The sequence below is a fragment of the Podarcis pityusensis genome (assembly GCF_964106645.2).
Source record: "Podarcis pityusensis genome assembly, chromosome: 9".
In the NCBI taxonomy this organism is placed as follows: domain Eukaryota; kingdom Metazoa; phylum Chordata; class Lepidosauria; order Squamata; family Lacertidae; genus Podarcis; species Podarcis pityusensis.
In genome coordinates this window covers 42,101,198-42,127,271 of record NC_138034.1, presented here as the reverse complement: position 1 = coordinate 42,127,271, position 26,074 = coordinate 42,101,198, and the positions used below count along the sequence as shown (strand labels likewise).

At 39.1% G+C, this 26,074-nt stretch overlaps 1 protein-coding gene and 1 long non-coding RNA gene across 4 annotated transcripts; one reads left to right on the top strand and one right to left on the bottom strand.

Moving 5' to 3' along the window:
• Nucleotides 1-301: 301 nt before the first annotated feature.
• On the bottom strand, nucleotides 302-23,640 carry CLGN (calmegin). Of its 3 annotated transcripts, XM_081021971.1 has the most exons (16): nucleotides 22,643-22,835; nucleotides 21,729-21,768; nucleotides 18,471-18,626; nucleotides 16,413-16,486; nucleotides 15,274-15,332; nucleotides 13,894-14,035; nucleotides 13,410-13,491; nucleotides 9,969-10,161; nucleotides 8,435-8,624; nucleotides 7,958-8,071; nucleotides 6,714-6,870; nucleotides 6,085-6,300; nucleotides 4,307-4,426; nucleotides 3,982-4,111; nucleotides 2,195-2,307; nucleotides 302-1,148 (listed from the first exon to the last, which is right to left on the bottom strand). In XM_081021971.1, exons 1-16 carry the CDS (start codon nucleotides 22,699-22,701, stop codon nucleotides 1,068-1,070), a joined length of 1,926 nt encoding a protein of 641 aa, XP_080878097.1. In that variant the 5' UTR covers nucleotides 22,702-22,835; the 3' UTR covers nucleotides 302-1,067. The 3 variants fall into 3 exon arrangements, with proteins under 3 accessions (XP_080878097.1, XP_080878098.1, XP_080878099.1); XM_081021972.1 differs by lacking the exons at nucleotides 21,729-21,768; nucleotides 22,643-22,835 and adding an exon at nucleotides 23,473-23,640; XM_081021973.1 differs by lacking the exons at nucleotides 21,729-21,768; nucleotides 22,643-22,835 and adding an exon at nucleotides 23,402-23,505.
• Nucleotides 23,206-26,074, top strand: LOC308485908. Its single transcript, XR_013990849.1, has 2 exons — nucleotides 23,206-23,343; nucleotides 23,906-26,074. It is a non-coding gene; the product is annotated as an uncharacterized lncRNA (long non-coding RNA).

The window sequence follows — 26,074 nt, the reverse complement described above, 5'->3', positions numbered from 1 at the left end:
CAACTATTTTTGAACTACAGTAAGAATTAATGGTGTTGTATTCAGGTGATTTAGTGGTCACATCTGCACCACTTCTTAGGAAATGTAGTATCAATGGAAAATAGGATTTAAATCAATCCTCTCTGAACTTGCCTACATTGAGGTGTACATATAGCTTCTTTTAAAAAGTAACGTTTGAGGGCTATGCTGAATATAGAATGTTATGGTTACAGTATATATTTACTAGTTTACTTCTAAGGAGAGTCATTTCAGTCATTCCAAAAAATACAGGGATTAATGAGTTTAACTTAAGCAGAACAGATTATATTAAAAGTTTTATTCAGGAGGCAATATACACTTAGCAAATATTTTGTAAACGGGTTATGCCATTCTGGCTTGAAACATGAAACTATAAAAATGTGAAAAATTCTCTTGTACACCATTGTACTTGAATAGAGTTAACATTTTTTGCATTTAAATGTAAAGCATGCTATTATGACAATGCAGTTCTCTGTAAAACAAAAACAGCAGCAACTGCTAACACAAACTAACATGTGACGCACAAACTGTAGGTTGACATTGCAGTAAAGGAAAAAAAGGTTGATATAAAAAAGAGCCAAAACAGTTCTTGCATTCAGCTCAGCAAAGAGTTGGCAGTCATCTCTTCTTTCAAGGCATCCAAGTGGATGTTGCATCTACTGTTCATGCCTTTTATCTAAAGTGTAATTTGTGCTAAAGCTGGAAAATCCCATTTACATGAGGTTTAAAAAGGGTAATATTTTGAAGCCAAATCATTTCCAAATATTTATTATCTAAACAACGTCAAATAATATTTACAATAAATCAGACATATCACCATTTTTTATTCTATGAAGTAAAGAAAACAGGTAACTTCACAAGTCGGAGCGTTTCTTCAGAATAAAGGAAAAGTCTGACAAGATTAAGATGGTCTGGAGAATGGAAACAGAGGAGTCTAAGCTGAGTTCAGTCTTTTGGTTAAGACTCAACAACTTGCATGCTGTTAGGCAAGTGAAAACTGCATGCCTATGTTCTGTAACCTGGACCTGTCAATACTAGGTGGAAACAAGTTAGTCCTTTCGTACTCTTCTTTTACGCACTGCTTTTGCCGGCCCATCACCAGATCCTGTGCTTTCATCTGCTTCTTTCATCTGCAGGGGGTGGGGATGGGGAGAGGGATGCAATCATCTTTCCAAAATATAATATAGTTCATATTCTCTACCCAAACAATGTCTAAACTGTTGAATCCACTGGAGTTAAGCACAATTAAGCTGACTGATTTCAGTGGCTTAAGGGAACTTAATTTTGCTCAGATTCAGGCCCATGTTTGCTTCTCAAAGTACTTAATTTTTAGCTTTTATGTTTGTTCTTTCTTCACATAATAAAATGGGAATATGAACACTTGAGTTTATGGATGCAGTTTCTCTTACAACTTAACACCTATATTCCTAAACCTCAGTTTCTTGAAATCAACCAGATTGCGGGGGAAGTTGAAGCTTCCCTCCCAAACTCAATACTATGTATCTGCATGAAAACCTTTCCAAATTGATTTATCTGCTGAGGAACTCCTACTTGATGATCCTAGAATGCTTGCACACAAATGCCTTGTGAGGCTAGCTATGGATGCTGGAGTTCATGTTTGAAGCCACAGCCTCAACCCAATTTCTGACCTGATAGAATATGCCATATAGAGATAGTGATCTCCAAATAAGATCAATAGCAAACTGCTTGTATTAAAAAAAAAAATCAAAATTATGAGACTATGACAATTATACAAATACCCAGCAAAACAATTTAGGATGCATTAAATACAAGGGAAAATATTTGAATTTCTGCACTGAAGTGACAAGATCTCACAAGCCAGAACAATTCTATATTCCACTGTATTATTGTTTTATGTTTATTTCAACAATTTATATACTGCTTAACACAGTTTAAAAAACCCAATTAAAATTATCAGTGAAATCAGAAAAGTCTAATTTAAATGCCTGCTTAAATAAATTCAAAGTCTTCACCTAGTGCCTGAAGTTCAACAGGGAAGGGGCTTGTGATTTCAGCTGGGAAGAAGTTCCACAAGATTGGAAATAAAATGCCCTGTATTAGTACCATGGGGGAAAGTTGCCATTATACCCCATGTTTTGACACAGCTGCAACACGGAATAATCTTTGTATATTATCTCATTCTTGGAAACCTCACCTCATCTTCTTCAGAGCCAGATTTATTTGATTTATTAACTTCTTCCTCCTGACTTCCTTCACCACCTTCATTTTCTTCCTCATAATCCTCTTCATCTTCACCACCTTCATATTCTAAGACACAAGTCGGTTATTCAGTTTAGCTCTCTAAAGGCTAAAATTCAGCAATGGCACAGAAGACCATACAGGTTGGATAAACCCTTAACAATAAGAAGAAACCACAGGGCCTGTGTTGGTGAAGTATGTCAACAATGGAGCTGCACAGCGCTGCAAATTGTATATCCATAATGGGCAAGTTATTGGAATAGATCAATGTGAATTCTTAACAAGCACCTAAGTATCTCTCTCATTTTCATGAAGACGTAGGAAAAATGTTGAGTTTAAATTACAATACATTTTCAAATTAAGAATGTTATTGGGTAACATTATGAATTAAGAAAATAATAACATTCAGAAAAGCATACAAACACCTTTCCAGCAACATCCAATGGTAGTAGCATATATTCAGAGCACACCCATAACCACTGAAGTAGACATTGATTTCAATGGGTCTACTCTGAGTATGACTGATGTCATCTATCACCCTTTAGTAAATATTTAGGGATAAATCTTAGTATTGTTGTGGGTTGAAACCCAGTTCTCTCAAGTTGTTCTTGCTGAAATGTCTTACTATTTCTATCCCCCACCATTTCCACCTATAGCAAGTAGAAAAAATGGATTTGAATTAGGAAAAAACCCTAACCCTAATCATAATTTAATGTAGTGAAAGAAAAAGAGTATCTCCAAAATATGTAGAAGTTCAACATCTTACTTTCTTTATACAAGATGCTAGAAATTCCAGCATAAAACTTACAAAGTGATCCAATCATTAAAAGGGAGACAGAAGACAGACCAAATAATCTGTATCCAAGAGTTCCACTCCCATGTTCCCAACACCATGCTCTGTGCATTCACAATTCCATACATAGGATTGCAAAGAGGTCACAGGAAAGCAAACAAAGAATATTTGAGGTTCTGGTTCAGCAGCAAGGTTTCCTTTGCTTGGAACCAGGGGTAGGTACCTGTCATTCATTGCAAAGCCCTCAGTGGAAAAACTCCATTAGTGTCTTAGATGCTGAGAAGTATTTAGTCACTAAGATGAAAATCAACATTTATTTTTTACTGAGGATTCTAAAGTAGGTTGTATTAGGCATTTCTCAAAATGGGAAGCTAGGGTGTAAATGTAACAAAGACAAAAAAAAGAGATTGTATCAGCCCCAGCCAGCATGGCCAATGTTCAGGGATGATGGGAACAGCAGTCCAGCAACACCTGTCTGACTGGCAATTTCCTACCCCAATGTAGTTGTTGACATATTATTTAGCTGACCAATTTAAATATTGGTATGACAAATTGCTATTAAGAGAACTAGCTATCATTCTGTAATTTATAAGTAAGATAAGCAAAGAATTAAACATTTTTTAAAAATCAAACAAAGAGCTAAAATACTCCCAAATATGAAAATAAATTGTGTCATATGATTAGGGAGAAAAAACACAGAATATTCAATTCCATGAGTCTGGAATGCAGGAAAGAACTAACTAAGAAAGCAGTTAGCTACAAGACACAACTACACAATTTTGATCTTGCTGAAACAAAAATACACTTATCTTGAGTGCTGTAAAGTATAGACAGCAATTTCAGGCAGCAAAACAAAGTGCTATGAACTGCATTGTTTTTGTTTTTTTCATTTAGCTACCATTTTTCAGCATTGATCACTACAGTTTTTTAAATAGGCTAAAATCCCTTACCGTCTTCACCACCATTTTCATTTGGTTTTTCTAGGTCTTCATCTTTCCTTTGTACCTCTTGTTCCAGTCCTCCTTTTGTAAGTGGCTTGGCTATATCAGTTTTTTTGTAGTCCATATCGTCATCTATTTTCTAAAATAGAAGGACAATCATGCAAAAAAAGCTGATAGCCCCCCTTTTTTTAACATCCACCCACCATTGAGGCAAGCCTCAGAACTTCATCTTCCCTCTCACCCCAATGGATTTTTTGAGTGAAAAAATATTTGGATAGAAAGCGCATTAAGCATCATGCAAAAAATGAGGATATCCGATTAGTTTCTCCTGTACCTTGGATGGCCAGCAGAATAGTACACCCAATCCTATAGGTAGTGCTAATGTCAAGATGTAAATAACCCAAAGCCATGGACGTTCTTCCGCAGCAGTCACCAGCTGACTAAACATACCAGGCTGGATGGAAGAAAAGAAAACACACATTATAGAGCTTGCCAAGTCTTGCCATAAGGTATTTTTCCGAAACAGCATGAAGGAAACAGCAACCAAGGAAGGAAACTAACAGGTGAGGGGACATAGAGAAAAGAAGCTGTTCAGGGCCCTGGAGATCTGCAAACAGCCCTGAGTAACTACACTGCACTAAGAGCCTTAGCTGGAAGTAGCCAAACTGAATGTCATGTGACTACCGTAAAACAGACCCGCAAACACAGTCAAGGGACCTAACAATGGGAACACCACATAAGGCAGATAATGGAGCATGTGAGCAGGTTTCTAGCATGGGCATCTGCACAGTTCTATCATGTACTTTTATTAAGTTATTGGGGGTTTTACATTTTTCATACAAACAGTAAATTAAACCATAAAATATTCACAACCATTAAGTGTTAAGCTATGACATTATGACTCGACTTGAAAATTAGAGTTTTAGGGCTTTCTTTTCTATATTTGACCCTGCCAAAATCCGCTATTATGGTTGAAAAGACCCCTTTAAAGTTCTGGCTGGAAATAGAAATAATGACTGACTGCAAAACTACTTTAGTTTAACTGGGGGGGGGGGATGTTTTATTGATACAGTGGTACCTTGTGTTAAGAACTTAATTCAATCTGGAGGTTCGTTCTTAACCTGAAACTGTTCTTAACTTGAAGCACAACTTTAGCTAATGGGGCCTCCTGCTGCTGCCACGCCGCCACCGCACAATTTCTGTTCTTATCCTGAAGCAAAGTTCTTAATCCGAGGTACTATTTCTGGGTCAGCGGAGTCTGTAACCTGAAGCGTCTGTAACCCGAGGTACCACTGTATTGTTCTAAAAATGTGGCCTATCACAAACATTGTAGTATATTACCATAAGATAAAAAAGAAAAAAATTCCAAATGCCTATATTGTCAGGGATGGGGAACCAATGACCCTCCAGATTTTGGGACTGCAACTCCCGTCATTCCTGACCACTTCCCATTCTTGTTGGAGTTGATGGGAAAAGAGTCCAAGAACATTGGGGGGGGGGCATAGTCCTCTCTTGCCTGAAATCACAGTTGCAAGTTTGCATTATGAGTGTCAGCTCCTGTGTCAACATAAAATCAACTTGGAAAAGAATGAAGGTAACATTTACATCCAGGGTCCAATGGTTCCCTGCAGTCCTTTGTAGGTTATATTTTGTACCAAAGGAAAAACAGAAGTGGTATAACCACACAATATGCTCTTGGAAGTGATACAATGACTAGGATTGATGATACAATGACATGGATTGAAACAACATGGTAGTGTTTTTCCTACTCTATTTGGGTAAGTTCCTTGGGGCAGAATGGACACCAATTAGTTTGGGAATTTCATTTTCCTTTACTTTCAATAGGAGTGAATTGGACCACTAATATTTTAATAAGTTAAATATAATTTAATGAATTGAGAAGGAGGTAAAGAGATGAAACACCCTGGGACAACTGAACCCATAACCGTTAATAATTTCATTGCATATGAGGTCATTCTGGCTTGTTAAAAATATTTACAAGTATTTCAAACACCTTCAGGTTCACAACAATCCTAATATAGGAAGGTTAAGACAAAAAGTTTTTTTGCAACACTGTGTATTTGGGCACAACAAAATATAGTAAATTCTTACTTCATTAGCACTTGCAACCAATTTTTTAAAGCCCCATCCATCCGCTGCCCATCGATCAGCAACTTCCTTTTCTGAGCAGATGATGAAGTTATCAAAGTAAATATCAGATGTCATAGACCAAAGCTCTAAGCCAACAGCACCAACAGGAGTCATTTGAAAAGGATGAGAATCTTCAAAATAATCAGGATTAGGGATTTTTTGTGGACTCCATATTCCCTGTAAGAGATAAAATAAAAACATGCCACATTAAAATAGACATTTAATATTAAATAGGCCAGCAAGGCAGGTTGATTCAGTTCTGAAAAATAATTGAAATTTCTTCAATATACCACATTTGTTAAAAACAGGTAACACAGTTTCTTTTAACTTGTGGTCTTCTAAGTGCATAGGGCACTTCCACAGCACGCTTGCTTCCACTGCCATTGGTCATTTGAGTCACTGACTTTAGTTTACAGTTTAAGAAAGGAAAGTATTTCCAGCATCTCTTAAAAAAACAACCCTGTTAAGTCTGATTAATGGATAGAGAAAAAACTAAACTAAACCCTATTTATACTTATCCAGCAAAAATCAGTAAGATGAAAAGAACGAAGTATTTTATTAACGCACATGTCATACCTAATAATTATTACCTGATAATTAGGATTCTCTATCATAGGTGGTTTCCATTTTCCTTTATAATTTGGATTGCTCATCATGGGGCGTACCCATGCTCCACAGCCTGGTGCAGTCTCACACTTTGGATTAGGAATCTGTGGAGCTTCCCATTCACCATCCATCTCTTCATCCCTGTACAAATGATCAACACGTCTGTTCAAACTCCCTGTAAATTAGTGTATTTTATTCCTATCACCAAACTACTTCTAGTAGCTTAGAAGAAAAAGCATCTCCCAGATTTCAACGTAACAAACATTCTTTGAAAAATGTGGATACAGAATAGCAAAACAATCCTTTATATTTTCAGATAGCTTGAAATGTGGTTCCAAGTACAGTGCCAAAGAAAATGTGTTCCTTTCTTGTGGATCTACATCTTGCACCAGTCTAGGTGCTGAAAATCAAATGTCATTTCCTAACTGCCAAAAGCTTCAGCTTTTAAGACACTCATCAACACATTTATTAACCTCCCCAATTACATATGGAGGGTAGGACCCAAACCAATGGATTAAAGTTACAAGAAAGGAAATTCCGATTAAACATCAGGATGAAAGTTCTGATGGTAAGAGCTGTTCAGCAGTGGAAGCAGGTGAAATCTATACCTAGTCCCAGATTATCTGTCTAAGAAAAAACTGTGGTCCATGTGAAAATAAATGACAGTAAGAGCTGTTTGAGAGTGGAACAGATTCCCATGAGAGGTGAAGGTTTTTAAGAAGAGGTTGGATGGCCATCTGTCACAGATGATTTAGTTGAGATTCCTGCATTGCTGGGGGTGGACTAGATCACCCTCAGGATCCCTTCCAACTCTGCAATTCTATGGCTTCTGAACACTCAAACCAGATGTTTCAAACATACTTTTGAGATCCAGGCCTTGAAGTTGCAGACTAGAATTAGCCTCTAATTAGCACACAGTCTAGTGAAATAGCACATACTGGTTAGGTTAGGGACAACTGTTTGATGTATCAATATTAACATTTTAACACATTCAGTGTTTAAAAAATTCTATCCCACCTTCGTTTAGTCTTCAAGTCAGCTTACATATTATTATTTAATTTTGAAAATTTAAAAATAGTGCAAAGATATAAAACTACTTCATAAACCAAAGCACAGGAGAACAAAACAGCTAATCAAGTCGTGAATAAGAATATCTAGACCTATCAGTCTAATTTGCTACAGAAATCAGAGCCTGTCTAAAGTTTTGCCACAAGCAGAGAAATCTTACCAATCTTCTGGTTTTTCTGCATTAGGATCTGGAATGTATTCTGGTTCATCATCAAGCCAACCTTCAGGTTTAACAGCATCATGATCTTCTATTTTGGGAGGCTCATCTTCATTCCTTTAAAGTACAGACCAACTTTACCAGGAGATGGACAAAATACAGTATGATAGAAAAAGCCTAGTAAAGTTCTTCCCAAGCATGAACTAAAGGGTAAACCTGTCTATGCTTTTGAAAACTTCAAAATAAAAAGGTAGTTAGGTGCAACGTGACAAAACTAATTCAAATTTACAATACAGAAATATTTTGGAGGTTTCCCTTCTACTTTATGAATGACTCCCCATCAGAATTAGTATTTCAGCTACCAACTTAGCAACTCAAATATCAATTACATAAAGTCAAAATCAAACCCAAGAAAATTTGCATACCATGTACTCGGTAATAGGAGGGAAAGGGCAAGAGAACAGTGTAGGTTTACTTTACCAGTCATCTGGCTTGACAGCCTCAGGATCAGGAATTTTAGCTCTCTCATCCCAGTCCTCAGGCTTCTTATCATTGGGATCTTCTATTTCTTTTGGGGGATTCACAGGTGGAACCATATCCTCCAGGAGACTTCCCTTGCCAACCACTGCCTGGTCAATTAGCACTTCAAAAGTGTCATCAGGTTTCAGCACTAAAATATAATAAAATACACATATAATGAAGGTAACATCTGGAGAGCTACATGTTTCTCATCTGTGTACTGCTGGAACCTCTCACAAAATTAACTTCATTTTAAAAGGAATTTCAGTCACTCTAAACTAAACCGTCATCGTATTTGAAGTGAATAACATAGAGAGTTGTTCTGATGTTTTAATATAGGATATAGCTAAAAGTTTTCCCCAAAAGTAGAAGTGAGACTGACTGGAATAGAAGAACTAGAGAAAATGGGATGGCTGTGTGAAGGTAAGCAGTAGGCAGGATTCAATACGCCATGCCTAGATGCCCCTTTTGCTCTTTATGTCAGGAATAGGGGGATGGCACATATGGAGTCTCAAAAAAAATGCCGGCCACCTACATGTATAAATTTCTACAGGGCAGTTCTGCATGGAAAAGCACCGTTTGTTGGAGAGGACACAGCTTTTATAACACATGCACAGGAATTAATGTTACAAAAAGTCACCATACCACAATTATGCCGTTGACAGCTTGAACGTACATGCAAGTAGCTGAACTGGTTTCGCCTATTTAACAAGCAGTAATTCTGGCAACATGTCGAGAGTAAAATTCTGGCTAATTAGCAGCCTTAACTGCCACTCGGATTACTGTTCATATGCATTTGCTTCATGCTTCTTTTCCAAACCCAACGGAAGTACAAATTAGTTACAGGACATGGCCATGTGGCTTAATTGTGGGAGAGGGCGAAAGCCTTCTGTAGGAGTGGGTAAGAAGTTGATTCATTCTAAATGAAAATGAATGTGTTGGACCCTAGAACATGCAGGACTTCCTTTGTGGTTGATACCTTGATGCAAGTTTAGAATTAAAATAAAAAATATGAAGGCTGGCACTTAAACAAGAGCATTCTTGGTTGTATATGGATCTCATTTACAAGTCTGTAATAGGCACTTAATTGATAAGATATGACAGTTCAACTGATTAATGTCCTATCCATATTTAAAAATAATTTTTACATGGTTAGAGTAAGTTATCAATTCTGCTTTAATAGCAGAATAAACCTCACTGCTTTCATGACTAAACCAAACTACTGTTAGTATAATGGTTTTAGAAATATCTTCCAATTTCAGCAGTTAGGAATGATGCAAAGAAGTTATAGAAGTTCCCTGATTTGAACTGCTATAAGACTAGTTCCATTATCCAAACCTGCCCCACTATGCCATGTGACACCCCCTACTTACACCATATGGGGTTCCCAGAAACGACAGCTTAAAAGCATCTTTAAAATATGGATATATATAACTGGCTTTGTAAAATGTTTTCAGTTCTTATTTTTCTAAACAACTTAAAAATTTAAGAATACCAAGAGTATATAGATGAGTCTTCCTGTCAGTGAAGATTTTTTTCAAGTCTACATCAGGGCGTTTAGCATGTTTTTCTTCATAGTCTCCAGTTTTAGGATGTTTATGTCTGAAGATAAAATGTAGTTTGTAATCTTCACCACATTTATCTGGCCCAAACATAATTGTGTAAGATGTTCTATCGTGGAAGTATTCCTGTAGGATGAAAATGAACACTGTTCTTAGTTTATATAGCAAAAAAGTTTAGCACTCCATTACTTTGGCACTTGGCATGCAGTTTGGTTATTTCCTACTTTGCCATAAATTACTACATATGACATGGAAGAAATATTGCTCTCAGTTATAAACCATGCCTTAGTTCCCTCACAGAACAATATGGAAAAGTATGCACAACCAACTTACCAACCAATATTCAGGATTAGATCAAAAGCACTAAACTGGTTTTAGACTATCCAGCATAAAGACAAGCCTTGTATCTCTAAGGTCCTTCTGCAGTTTTCATGTGAAGTTTGGTATTTTATTCTCCCTCTAAGTTACCGTCTCTGACAGCAGAGGGAAATAAATAGATGTTTAAATAGCTAATATGTTACACACCTATATGTGTAAATGAGCTCCAAAGCCATTTTAAAGTAGAGAAACACATGATTTTGAAAACAGGGTGGAGAAGGGAAGATGTCAAGTTCCATAATTTTGAGCAGGAGAAGATTTAAGCACTCTTCCATCTCTACTACTTTACTCTAAGGTACACTTTTCCCAAAGCTGCTTCCAATTTAAAATAATGGTATTGAGGCTCAGTTTGTGTACAGTACATTAGCCTCTGAACTATATCTGTTATGTACGTGGAAGTAACTTTTCATACCAGAGGTTATTCTGCTTTAATTCTCAGAATTACAACTTCAGACCTCAGTCCGTTTTCTAGACCTGAATGGTTCCCAGAGACAGGCTTCCATTAATGACAGTGGTCATGCAGTGAGGACAAGAGGAAAACATTCCAGTGGGGGCAGGGGAGATTTGCTTTACTTACTTATTAAACTAGTAAACACCCTCCTCTGATTTGACTAATAGTATGCCTCAAAATCCACTGGAACTTCCAAATATAATTAACACTGCAACCTTAGGTAGCACATTAAAATAATGTCATCTTATTGAAACACCACTACAATATTTATTATTAGATAGTCATGGAGATGTTGCTTCAATACTTGGGGCACAATGAGGCAGAACTTTTTCCATTCCATTCGCTACATAGGAGTTTCCTGCCGCCATCCTCATCCCTTCATCAGCAGCCCTATTGCAAGCAAGGAATTTTGCCTGCAGAACCGCTCTGACATACATAAGGGAACAACTGGGTCTGCTCCTAAAGCTTTGGAACTAGCCATTCAAGCAGCAACTTTAATACAGCATGAACTCTAATCATTCTGGAACCGCAAGTCCAATTTTTTTCTTGTTCACCAAGGAAAGATTTGAATAACCCAAATCTTCACTAGGCTTGAATGATTATAAATAAGACAAACATAAGCTGTGGTTTTTTCATTTAAAAAAGTTTTTATTAAAGACTTTCTTGTGTTACAAAAACAAGGAAATGATAATATGTGAGTGGGTTTTTTTGAAAAAGAATACGTTGCTGCATTTTCAGCCACTAAACAAATTATTTTCTCTCTCTACTAATGCTGTTCTAGACCAAGATTAGTGTATGACTGGAGAGATCCAAGTTCAAAACCACACTTAGGGCTCATCCACACTTATGCTTGTCTTGCCACTTTTCCCCAGGAAAAGATTTTTTGGCAGATGGTCATTGTTGTCTCTCAGCCTATCCTAGCTCACACTGTTGTTGCAAGGGGAAAAAAATGAGGGCAGTAGAACCAAGTAAGCTGTCTTGAGCTCCTAGGGGGAAAGGCAGTTTAAATGCAGTAAAGTAGCCCAACATGTACCTTATTGCCTTTTTTGGTGACAGGCAAGAACCTATTTATTTTTCCAGGCTTTTAAGAAACAAGTTTAGATGATCTTGCTGCTTTTGTGACAGTTGCATTTTAAGTTTGCTAAGCGTTCTTTTATATATACAATGGTACCTCAGGTTACAAACTTAATTCGTTCCGGAGGTCCGTTCTTGACCCAAAACTAGTCTTAACCTGATGCACGCTTTTGCTAATGGGGTATCCCGCTGCCACTGCACAGCATGATTTCCGTTCTCATCCTGAGGCAAAGTTGTCAACCCGAAGTACTACTTCCAGGTTAGCGGAGTCTGTAACCTGAAGCATTTGTAACACGAGGTACCACAGTATTTCAATTTCAGGCCTCATCCACACTTCCTTTTGTGCTATGCTTTCTAGGCACAGGTCTGGGATTTCTAGGTCCATCTCTGGGTGGTTGTTTTGGTCCCACTGCTTTCATGGGAAAACCTGCTGTTTAGTGCTGAATCAGAACAAACAGCAACCCAGAGAAATCCCAACTGCCATTTGTTTCAATTCAGTGGTAAACAGTGAGTTTTCCTGGTGAAGGCCATGTGACAAAATAATCCCCATGGACATGGACCTAGAAATCCTGGACCTGTGCCCAGAAAAAGCAGAACAAAAGGACGTGTGGATGAGCCCATAGTCCACATTGTAATTTGTTCTAGGAATAGGGTTGTTGAGCAGTATAAAAATACTGATACACAGTCAATATTCCAACAAAAGAAATTTATGAAGATGACCCATCAATAGCAGACCAGGTTAATTCACTGAGTGCACATATATGTGTGAACTACTGAATAAAGTGGTATCTCTGGATATGAACTTAATTGGTTCCTGAGGTCCGTTCATAACTGGAAACCACTCATAACATGAGGCTCGCTTTTGCTAATGGCACCTCCTGCTGCGTGCGCGCCGCCAGAGCACGACTTCTGCTCGCATCCTGGGGCAAAGTTCACAACAAGGAGACCTACTTCCAGGTTAGCGGAGCGCGTAACCCGAAGCATTCACAAGGGGGACAGTACATAACACGAGGTACCACTGTATTAGGCACGTCACTTACAAAGATTAAAATATACCTAACCTATTATTTATGAGCTGGGTATCTTATTCCTTAGGAAATCATAGACATACAGTTGTATAGTTGGAAGGGACCCCAAGGGTCATCTATGTCCAACTCCCTGCAATGCAGGAATCTCAACTAGATCATACATGATAGATGGCCATCCAACTGCTGCTTAAAATCTCCAACACTTCTTGTGGCAGTTTGCTCCACTGCTGAACAGTCACTTGCTGTCACTTTTTTTTTTTAAACGAACAATACTTTTTTCTCAGACAGATAATCTGGGACTAGGTACAGATATTACCTGTTTCCTTATAAATATTGGGACATATCCAAGCAACAGCTGGTATAAGAACCCAAAGATTTAGGCACTCTCCTTCCCAACACTGAAACATGTCTGATCATACCTCTCTCTCCCAATTACTACATACCAGATTCAAGTCATCAGTTTTGGAAAGAAGTTTAACATATGCACCACCACAATCAATGCCATCTTGAAAATTCACTTCATACCTGCACAACAGAAACACAAGAATAGTCTTCTGGAGACAAGTACTAATTAAAAGTTCACTTAGCTACTAGATTTCAGATACTTCAGCCACTGTGTGCAAAATTCTTAGTTGCTCCTCCCCAGTTGTTCCTATGGCTGAGTAATTTTAGTTTTGAAAGTTTGAGAAGCAATTGCTATTATGCTTAAATACTAGGAACTGGGAACCCATGGACTTCCAGATGTTGTTGGATTACAACTCTTATCGTCCCCAACCACTGACCATGCTGGCTGGGTTTGATAGGAGTTGGAAAGGCAACCTCTGGAGGGGCACAGATTCCCCATTCCCTTTTTCTACAAATCAGAATCCTGATCTTTTTTTAAAAAAAAAATCACTTTGCAAACCATCGAAGTATGGATATACTTACTGAATAATCAGTGGTTTACTATCAAAAATAAACGGCTGTGTTAGCATAGCCGATATCGCATGATGCTTTGCTACTGATTTCAGCACCAGTCCTCTGTCACCAGGCACTGTGTTTTCCTTTAAAGGTTCTATTTCCCATCTTCCTAAAAGAAATACAGCAAGAGAAGTACAAACAAAACCACAATTATGGTGTGGTACAAGGTATTCCTATGAATTTAGTCCAACTCATTCTTACTAGATATGCTTAGTGCTCTGTAGTGTGGATTATTAGAAAAACATTTGCGTGGGATTAACTGTGTACAAACTGCACCGGAATATCTGAGGGAAGAGTTCAGTGAAAGATCACATGCTTTGCATATGAGATTCTAGGTTCATTCCCTGGCACCTCCAAGCAGGGCTCGAAAAGACTCTTGTCTTAAACTCTTAGAATAGATAATACTGAGCTAGTTGGACCAATGATCTGACTCAATATAAAGTGATTCCTGTATTTCTTCCCATTACATAGTCAACCACCATTACTATTCCATCCCTACATCATAGCTATCATTAAAAGCTCTTAATAAAAGGAAACAAATATACAGTTTGGAACTATGATAGTAACTCAAACCATGGCAATTGATTCACCATGATGAATGCTCCATATCTTTTGATTGCTCAAAGTCATTAAAAGAAGAAGAGGAAGAAGAAATGAGGATTACGGATATTTTAGGAATTCCTAATCCTTTCTTCCACTTGCTACCATCTAGACACACAGTTCTTACAGCCTTCATGCTGCTGACTGATTACTTTTCAAAGGATGGCATTCATATTTTTTCTGTAGCATCATTCTTGTGTAGTCTTGCAAAACATTTATTAAGCTACCAATAGAAAAACTATCTACCGTACCTTTTTTGTTTTCAATCTAAGCCCTGGTCTGCCATATGAGCTATGTTAACACTGAGGTAAGGAATTAATGTACACCTAAAATGTCACTATGTGTTCTATGTTCTAATGCTTAGATCAGGGGTGAGGAACTTGTGGCCCTCTAAATACTGTTGGACTACAACACCCACAATCCCCCACCACTGGCTATACTGTCTGCAGTCTGACAACATCTGAAGGCCCCTAGGTTTCCCATCTCTAGCTTACAGCAATGGGAAAAAAATCTTTATGCTTCTGGTCAAAAGTAAGTGTCATCTAAAAATATATAGATGCTAATAGCTACATGAAATGAGATATTCTGAAAAGCATCTGTGCGCTTTTTCAGTCTGACAGTTTGAAATATTAAATGGAAATGATAATATATTTACTAAAAACAGAAAACTCTGAAAGCAGAAATGAGAAAATCGAAGAGAATTTATACCAGTCACTCACGTATCAAAACAGAAAGCTTTAGTCTTACCATCGTATTTAGCAATATCTTCATCTGTATCCTCTTTTTTGGTTTGAGACAGAACCCACCTGTTAAGACAGAAGTATGACCAGCTCATACGAAGTTTCTGTAGTGCAAAGGGTTTGCTTAATTGCTAATTAGTTTAATGTTTCAGTTAAATAGTATGCCAATTTTGAGTAAGGGTGTCACTGGGATTTTGAGTAGAGCTGACACTTGATAAAAGAAATTTTAGGCCTGGTTTACAAATTCAGCAGAATGAGGCGATAGGATCCTAAGGCAATAAAAGCTTTGTATCACTTCAGACTGGAGGTGGGGAAGGATTCCATTTCTGAATGCTTCTTCATGTAAAAGATTGCTTGCAAGTAAGAAAACTAGCATGTCAGAGAAGGACGAACCTTCCAGCTACCTCTGTCTACTCCTCTCCCTCAACTGATCTCTGCTAGTGGCCATTCTATCTGGTTAGAGCAGAGATGAGAAAGCAGGGCCCATTCAACTGGCACAGCTGAGAGACCAGCTGCCTTTTGGCTTCTTTTCTCCCTGAACTATTTCCATTCAAGCTAGTCATTATCGTAACTATGCAACCTCAAGAAGTGAATTTCTAGTTTTCTTCTTAACTCCCATATTTTATGTCACTTCTTTTAGATTTAAGACTGCTGGGGAAAGGACAGTCTCATTTTCTGCAAAGATAGAATGCATCTAAGAAGGCTCCCTCTTTCCACTTATTTGTAAATGTTTGGATTAAAATAGTTAATTTTTAAAATCCAATTTGGGACACTTTTTTATTAGTTTGCAAATGGATTTACCAATTTAATAAATTTATCTACTAATACTGCAGTCCTAATTTACTCTTTGAAAAGTTTTGTCTTTAAGTAAAAGTTTTTACTAAAACTGAACATTTATTTCTCTTTTCAGGAAGTAATAACAGTTAACAGTTTAAATCAAATATGACATACTATACTAAGGAGTTTATCATATTTCTATAAGTAGTATTTAGCATCACCTCCCAGCAGATTAAAACACCAGCCCAAATAATGAAATCTGAATAGGTATTCCTACATGCAACCAATTACAACAAGCTAAGCTTTCCAGCTTTTGTCTTTAATTAATCATACTGCATGGACTTAATGCTTCCTTTGAAATATTCTTACCCAGACAGCACTGCATCATCAAAAGTTTCAGTAAAATACACTTCTCCAGTAGGCTCTGGCGTCTTGTATTCAACCTACCAAATATTTATAAAAATACATTCAAAATCTGAATAGTCACATTCAAGTAAAATGCACTGAGTTTTAAATCAATTAAATATTTTTATATTTATTGCATTAATTGAAAATAACTAACCCATGTGTTATAGATTGAGTTTTAATAATCAGCCAAACCCATAAGATGCACAAAACAAATAAGAAGGTTTTGAGTGTCCAAGAATTGCTAAATTCTGATCTGCAGAAGCAAAACTTCTGATGTACAATAGCTTGTGGAATTAAGTCTTTCAAAAGCAGGTGTGTGCTAATAATACGTCAATCTGAAAAACTGTTCTGCAAATTTGCATCCAAAAGTTACTACCTAATAAACTGTTTTACTCATCTATATTTAGCTCGTAAAATGGGCTTAAAAGTAAAGGTAAAGGACCCCTGACAGTTAAGTCCAGTCGCGAATGACTCTGGGGTTGCGGGGCTCATCTCGCTTTACTGGCCAAGGGAGCCGATGTTTGTCCGCAGACAGTTTTTCCGGGTCATGTGGCCAGCATGGCTAAGCTGCTCCTGGTGAAACCAGAGCAGCGCACGGAAACACTGTTTACCTTCCCACAGGAGTGGTACCTATTTATCTACTTGCACTTTGACGTGCTTTCGAACTACTAGGTTGGCAGGAGCTGGGACCGAGCAAAGGGAGCTCACCCACCGACCTTCCACTCAGCAAGCCCTAGACTCAGTGGTTTAGACCGCAACACCACCCATGTCCCCAAATAGGCTTATGAATAATAAAAAAGCAGACTGGCACAAAATTTCAGGCTAGAAAACACAGCAGATTGGCATCAAAGGAGTGGATTCGCCACCAGTCTGCAGGGTTATGCTAGATGAGTAGGATCCACATCCTGCAAGGAACCCACACTGGGCTATCAGAAGAGGGATAAAATGCTCCATCCCTCTGCCAGAAACTCACTTGGCTTCTATGCTTGGTAGGAAGAAAGTGCCTTCCTCCATATACAGCCCAGCAATGCAGTGAAGCACAAGAGAAAGCGCCAAGAGTTTTGTCCCTCCTCTGGCAGTCTGCTCATTCACTTAAGTACAATTCCTATTTGTCTTTGGAGACCACATCAGTGATTAAAAACAAGGCAGCATTATACAATAGATATAAGCACATTTTACATTAAGCTTTCTTCAAATGCATCGATGAGCTTCTGGATTCTTCACTCAGAATGGTTAAGGAATGCAGTTAATGCGTTAATTCTCATGAGTCAGCAAAGATTATTCATTCCCCACAATGCACCTTGTGACTTTCTTATCTGTAAAACTGCCAGACTTCAGAACTCATAGAACTCTATTGGTTGCAGAACTTTGCATGGACTTGGTTGTGGACTGTAACACAGCAAGCACTTTGAAGCAAAGAACCCTCTCTGGGATCAGAGAGAAAAGACTACTTGTAACATCTGTAAATAGTTTGTGTATGTATAGTGGTGAATGCTGGTGTTGGCCTAGTAAAGACAGCTCTGCTAAACGTGTTTTCTGTGGTGAGCTTAATCACTTAACTAAGTTTCCACAGCACATACATCCCAAACCCCAACAATAACCAAGTTTCTGAATACTATAAATATTATGAACTATGACTATTGCAAATTAAGAGCCAGAGAGAGTATAAACAAAGAGGAAGTCTCTAGAGAAAGCTCCCCCCCTACCCCTATGTGAAGGGCACCACACCACACTATGGATTATGCAATGCATGAGCAGCTATACTGTATTCGTTTTCTCCAGAACTCATGCTCAAGTACACAAAAAAATGACAGTTTGGATGTGGCTTCTCCTCAAAAGTGGAAATGACTTTATGAGCTTCATCACTTTTATCAGCAAGCCCTGCCCACATGGTGCTATTCATATCAGTGTGAATGAGCAGGTTTTCCATTTCAGATCTCCAAAACTCACCAAGAGCTTTTTTGCTTCTCAACAAAAGAAGCAAAAAATGATAATGTCTTCTTTAAGATGGAATCTTACCTCTAGAGATGAGCTGCCTTTTTCAACATTAGTATCCTCTGAATTCTTGTCAAAACCTTCTACTTCAACTTCTGAATCTTCAGATTCTGCACTTACTGAACTTAACAGCAAGACACTGAAACACAGCCAATCCCACTGGAATTGCATCCTGGCTACCTGTAAAAGAGAAATGCAAATGGGGAAAGATTTATACGATCTGAGAAGCCAGAGTACAAAATTGCAAAGACATTCATTCTGTCATTTCTACTAGTCAACTATCCACTAAATGAAATTAATATAAATGGTAAAATGGAAGGCAGCTTGCTCATAACAGCTGGAATAGAACTGCAAATATGGAAGAAAAAGAATTCAAAGCCACAAGCTGGTGTTAAAAACAGACTAAGGCAGTTGAACTTCAGTAATGATAATTTGAATCACACCGATTCCAGTAGAACTAAGGTTGCAGTTCTAACACTTGTAGTAGGAGAAAGAGCCATTGAATTCAACAGAACTTACTTATTATTTGATATATACAAATATACTGCTTACATGCCAAAATGGCTTCTAAGCACGTTAAAAGTATAAAATCAATTATAAAATATATACACATAATTAAAATACACAATAAAACAGTTCTATCCAAACATCAAAAACAACTATAATTAAAAGATACAAGTAAACAACTTGTAGGCAACTCCCTGTTTGTGTGTGTTTGGCACGCGTGCAACCGACACACATGCCATTTTCAGCCCTGGAAAAGGGTGGAACAGGGCGGGCTTATGTATGCCCCACCAATGTGTGTGATATCCCAAAACACAGCCACTGTACAAACAGGAATCTGCCTATAGCTAAAAAGTGTAACAATTAGAGAAATTATTGTATTCTGCGAGGAAGGTGTTCAAAAACTGGGACCAACAGTGAAAAAGCCCAGTTCCATGCTACCACTGGCCAATAATTATCATCTCATGGCAAAACTAACTGGATTTAATTTCCTCTCTAGGCAGTAGAAGGAAGGATTTTTTTCAGCTCACTAGTCTAGAGTTGTTTAGGGGTTTATATGCAAGAAGCAGGATCTTGACGCTCATTCAGTAGAGTAGACATGATTAGAATTATGCTACAAACACAACCTTCTTAGACTGGATCCAGCCCAATGTTTGCTGTAGCATTCCCAGTATATTGGTTTACATTTCTTCTTCAGAAACAATACCATTTTACAAGTTTATTTCACTTACTTATTGGAACAACAATCCATCAAAATGATACAACATATGGCATACTAATAAACTACAGTTAGCTTTCTATTTGAGCACCTTCGTCTCCTTTTTTGGTTTTTAATCTCTCTGGTGCTGCCTCTTTCTTTGCATGGAAAAAAATGCTCTCTAGCTTTGGGCATAGCATACCAATCGTATCCTTCAAAGATCCACGTTACATGCATAGGCCACAAATGCATATCAAACCCAGCCCATACATGCCAGAACAGTGTAATCACTAACGTGCATCACTTGCACAAAAACACGGAAGCCAAATAAAGAGCTAGATGCAACAAATAACTTTTTGTAGCTTTTAATTCAGACATTGGCAGAAATAGATTTGCTTGCTAGTTACTTCCTGGCATTTTAGAAAAAAAATTCAACATTTTGGTCTGGTAAAGACATAACTGGGAAGATTAAAGCAAAGCAAGGCTTATAGCAGCCTTGGGAAGTATCTATGTATGATTGATGAACTGGTTAGCAATTGCAAGCTAAAAATATGCAAAGACCATTAAAAATAGTCTAGCAGCTCAGGAGAAGAACTCTTAAGTTGTCATAACTGTGAACCATGGAAGATTTTATGTATCTATGAAAAAGTTTTATACTCCACCCTTCAATATTATTGCTCCCAGGGTGGCAAACAATAATCAGGTAAGATAAATAAAACATAATTAAACCAACAATAAAAACCAGCAAGGGAGTAGAAGAAAAATCAAAAGCAGCAGAATAAAAGCTAAAAGCTTAGTCACATTTTTCAAAGGCCTGCAGGGAGCAGGGTATGTATTTGCACAGTGATGAAAAAACATTCCAGGACAAGGCATTCAAGAGTCAAGCACCACCCCAAAAAAGAACTCCCCCTAACCATTCACTGGCCTCACTTGTGAGAATGGGGACATCTAAAGAAATGTCACCTAAGATATCTTTGTGTGCAACAGTTCACACTGAAGAAGGCATCCCTTCCTCAATGTGCCACCCATATTGGTCTGCTATTCTTATTATTCTTATTATTATTATTACTATTATTATTACTGGAGGTGCCAGCATGGGCTGAATTCAGGGTGAACACGACTTAGGGGGGTATTCAAGTAAGTAGAATCACTGAAATTAGTGTACTTAAGTCAGTCATGTCCATTAACTTCAGTGAATCTACAGCCCTCCTGTGGCGCAATGTGTCAGCACAGCTGGCTGTTAACCAGAAGGTTGGTGGGTCAAACCCACCCAGGGATGGCTGTGGGCAGAATTACTGCATTGTAGGGGTTTGACTAGATGACCCTTCAGGTCCCTTCCAACTCTAGAATTCTAGGTACCCATTATTCTATACTCCAAGCAGGACGAGTGTTGAATATTATTACCCTTAATTGCTTGGGTAAGAATCCAATAACAGAATAACAAGCAAATGGAAATGGATTAACCCAGCACGAGGGTAGTTGAGACTACTTCAACTGTCAGATTTTGCTTTCCATTAAGGATGACAGAAGTGCCAAAGTGCCAAATGAAAGAAATGGGATGCAATCAACTGGGGGGGGGGGGATCTTACTCAAAACTTAACTGAAACCAACATGGCACTGACAAGAGAGAAGCCTCCCTGTTCATTTTCAGTGGGGCTTGCCAGGAGAGTTTCCCAAAGGATTGGACCCACTTTTCACTAGAACCCCACTGGATCAGACAAAAGGCCTATCTTGCACACAATTAGGTCTCCCACAGTGGCTAACCTGATACCAAAGGAAGCCCACAAGGATAGGCATGCAATGGCCCTCTCCCACTGTCCTACCCAGGACTGATATTCAGAAGAATGGTGCTTCTGATCCGGGAGGTAGTTTATATGACTAGCATGCCTGAGAATACCATTTGGACTTTTGTCTAATTCAAGCATCAGAATGCCTTGGGAAAGTCCTAATCAATATTAAAACCCAAATTCATACTCCAAGGTCAAGTTTTCAGAATCCCCTGACATTTTTCATAACTGCTATTTTTGTGTGGCTCTATGCTTTAATTTTACAAAAACCTAGGATAACTACTATAGTGATACCTGATCAGTATGCCAGATCTTCATAAATAAAAAGGGTATCCTGCAACAAAATAGCAGCGTGGAACATTCCTGTTCACAATTCCAGCTAGCCAACCATGCCTTCTTCCCATATACTATATTCTGTTTCCCCTCTTCTATGGTCAGCAAACATTTCATGCTCACTGAGCATGGTCAGTCCTCATTGGGCTCATTTTTGGATTTCTCTTAAGTATTTTCCTTAAGGCTTTTTGTACTTCTGCAAATCTTGGGGCTTCCCCAAGTCTGCCAATAATTCATTGTACAAGTGATGCTCTTTGGGCTCCTCCAGATGACCTGTTTAGTCACTATTCACCACGATTTGATTGTACAAAGCTTATACGTGTTTTCTCTATATTTGGTCTTTATTGAGCATTCATTCTTATTTGCTTACAAGATTTGTCATAAGTCAATGAGCATTCATCCCAATTTGCTTGCAGGGTGCTGTTGACACATCTTCCAAATAAATAATTCATTCATCTCACACTTTACGATCCTAACTGTAAAAACTTCTTCTTCTTTTTTAATGCATTTGCTGCAGTATCATGACAGCATTTTAATCCACTTCAATTGCACCAACCTAAAAATATGGGATGTGCTTGAATTCTTCCTGCAAAATACTGACAGTTGGGAGGCACACTCTGGCTACACAAGAACAGACTGTCCAAAGAACAGAGTTCACCATCAGTAAATATATGGTGTGTGTGTATATATATTCCTACCCTTCCAGAAAGGAGCTCAGGAAAACACATCACAATATTTCTGAGATATATAGGTTAGGCTAGCAGCGTGTGACTGGGCCAAGGTCATAGAGTGAGCTTCTTGAGGAGTCATTTAAACTCTGGTCCCAGTCCAACACAAAGAACAATGCAAAATTCTGGCTCCAAACCAACACTGACCCACCACAGGCTAAATCGTCACAGTGCATCTCTCCAGTGCCCCAAAGCAGGTCTGCCATCTGTGGGACCTGCTGCCACCATTTGTTTAGGATCCACCATTTGTTTAGGGCTTCTTGGCTGCTTGATGATACCAAACAAACAAGTAGAAATGAGGCGCTGAAGCTACAATTAGCAACAATTTCACCCGCTTCAGGCAGGTAATTATGGAGACCTCGGGTCGTCCTGGCTGCGAAGCCTCCGCTGATGCTGCTATTGCAGCAGCAGCAGCAGCAGCAAGCAGCTGCCTCCGCCGCCACCCGGGCGTCCTTCTCCTCGGCTACCAAAGGCTTAATTGGTGTTGATCTCTGCGTCTCCCCCCAGAGGGCCCGTCCCCAACGGAGGCAGCGCTGCCGCCGGGAGAAGGGGCGACTCCGCACCGCTCTGCGGCCATGGGGCTGACGGGGATGCGAGACGAGGCCGAGCGGAAAGATGCCTCCTCCTCCTCCCACCTCTCTCCCCGCGAAAGAGAGCGCAGCCAGCTCGCGCCGAAGCCTCGCAGCCTTCAAACGCCAACGGCAGAATAACGGCTGAGCCCGAAGGCGGAGGGATGGGGGGGGGAGAGAAGGATGGAGGAAGCCGCTTCTGCGAAGGGCTTTCTGAGGAAACCCGCACCCGCCCTCCCGTCGCTCGCGGCTTCGGGGCCCTCGGCAACGCGCGGAACCGTGAGCAGGGCGCCCGCCCCCCACCTACGACCCCCTGGAAAGGCCACGCAGCCGTTACCGTCCGCGAAGCACGGTCCCGTCAGAATCTCTCCCCAGCAAAAAGCCCGGCCGCCTGCCAGAGCGCATCACCTCAACTGCCGCGCGCGCATGCGCCGCTCGCCCCGAACCAGAAGGCATCGAAGAAGCAGGTGCTTCGACGCGCGACGCGCCGCCGCCGCCACCGCGACCAATCGCGAGCCGGCGCTCGCATGGTTCGAAGCCAATCGCGGCGGAGGGTTTCATTCCCGGCAGCGCTAACCCGAGAGCGGATCAGCTCGCCGCTCTTTGCTTTAGAGAACGCAACACGTGCGGCCTCCTCCAATCACAGCTCTCGTCATTCCCCTGGTTTAGTGAAGGGTCCTGATGAAGCGCCTGCTCTGTGCCAATCGCAGCTCTTGCTAGAAAGAGCTGGTGTCTCTTGACACGTGTGATGTAGTGAAAGATCAGCGTGGGAACGCATCATGCTATGGGCAATTTTCTGAGGGAGGCCTTTTAATATCTGCCTATTACATGTCTATTGTAGCAAAACAACAAAGAATTTTGGGACACCCTAAAGGCTAACATATATTATGCCGTACGTGAACTGTTCATCTGTTCTGTCAGCCTACCTATGTTAACACTGGTACTGCCAACACATCCTTGTCCATTGTCACTGTAAGTCTTTTGCGTTTATATAACTATTACCTACCTGTTTTTGCATATTCTCCCCGCTCCTTGTCCTCCCTTCCCTGCCCTAAGTATATACTTCATGCACCTGATGGATTCTGACTTACAAAAGCTGATGTACTAGTAGTGTGTTACAGCCATTTAAAGCACATGGCTTCCCTGAAAGAATAATGGGAACTGTATTTTGTTAAGGGTGTTGTGAATTATGACTTGTGAGGGGGAAATTATAGTTCTCAGGATTCTCTGGGGGGGAAGCCATGTGCTTTAAATATATGGTGTGAATGTGGCACATCTACTGTATACTCAAAGCCAGCCCAATTTAATTCAGGGAAACTTGCTACCAGGTAACTGGGATTGAGAGTGCAGCCTTGGTGTTTTAATGTGCCAAAAGCCTTTTCATAGTTTTTGCTTGCTGCAGTCTGCATTAATCCTTTTTAGTGGGATAAATTAGAAGAAAAGACTGAAATTGGTTTCTAGTTACCTACCAGTAGCTTATTTTGCCCTGATCAAGCCTTAGTTCTTTAATCATGTGTGTGGCCTGTTGTCACACCTTAAAATGAATGTACCAACACAAGGCCTTTTGTCTGCAGAGATTGCTTAAGGATCTCCAATTGGAAAACCTATGAATCAGAAACAAGAACTCAAAAACCTAAGAAGACCCCTATTGGATCAGACAGACCAACAACCCATCTAGTCCAGCATTCTGTTGCAACAGTGACCAATCATACATCTTTAGGAAATCCATCAGCAGGACATGAATACAATAGCAATCTTCTACAGTTGTTCACAGCAACAGGCATTCTGAGGCATCCCCTCTCTGCTACTGGAGATAATACAGTATGTAGCCATCATAACCAGTAGCCATAGATGGCCTTATTTTCCCATGGTTTACTTTGCGCTTTTAGGTCCCTCTAGATGTCCCTTTTATTCTGTATCTATTTAATTATTTGTGCTCAAGATGGTATTGGGGTAGTGATCTCGCTTTCCATCCTGTTTCTGCCTGCAAAAGATTTGGGACGGACTTACTGCTTTGGTTCCAGTCAGTGCATGCCCTGAAGCTTCCTGCTGAAATCATACCATAAATAACCCGGATGGTTATTGTTTTGCCCCACTTTTGTTAAGGTATTGAGCAAGGGTGCCTCTCCAGACAACAATAATGCTATAAAGTTGGCAAAGAATCACAGAACAAATAAATCGGAATGAGGTGTAGACCATCCAATATAAATCTACCACTAATGGACTGTTATTGCATTAATGGCATGCTGCAGAACACACCTGCAAAAGGCCACAATTCTGGAAGGGCACTTATTCTCCAGCAGTTTTAGAAAAGTGACTCACTGCAAATGTCAAACAATGTATGAAATGCAGAAAATCACAACCATTTTGTACCTTTGTGATGAATATAATAAAAAAGAGTTTTCAAATGCAAACAATACTCAAGAAGGTTAATGTGAGAATGGCAAAAATGATGGTAGCAATGGAGATTATACAGCATTGAACTGCTTTAAGTAGAATATAAGAGTTTATATTGCTAACTAAATAGTAATATAGACTTGATTTTCGGGAAGAAACCCAATACGTTTTACAATATTACAGAGATAATTACATTCTAATGTATATGTGTATGGAGAAATAGCCTCTATAAAAAGTAATATGGAGCTTGTATTCTTGCAGTTATAAATTAGACTGTGTTTGTGTTTGAAATAAATTGCAATTTTGGCTTATGTTTTAATATGCTGCAGTAATACTGCAATATTAATCTATCTTTGCACTTTTTCTAACCAAAGCCTTAGTTTCTTTTAATAAACTCAATAAAATAGTGGTTAATACTCAAAAGGGCATTAGTAAGAATATATTATAGACTTAATATCATATGATAATCTATCAGAATCACATGCATACTGTACATAAGACTGCTTCCCGATACCCCCATGCCTATAAATGTTTTGTTATGAGTGTGCTTTATATACCAAAATGTAAATAAAAGTGTATTCAAACCAATTTATTAAACTAGTGGCATCTAAAA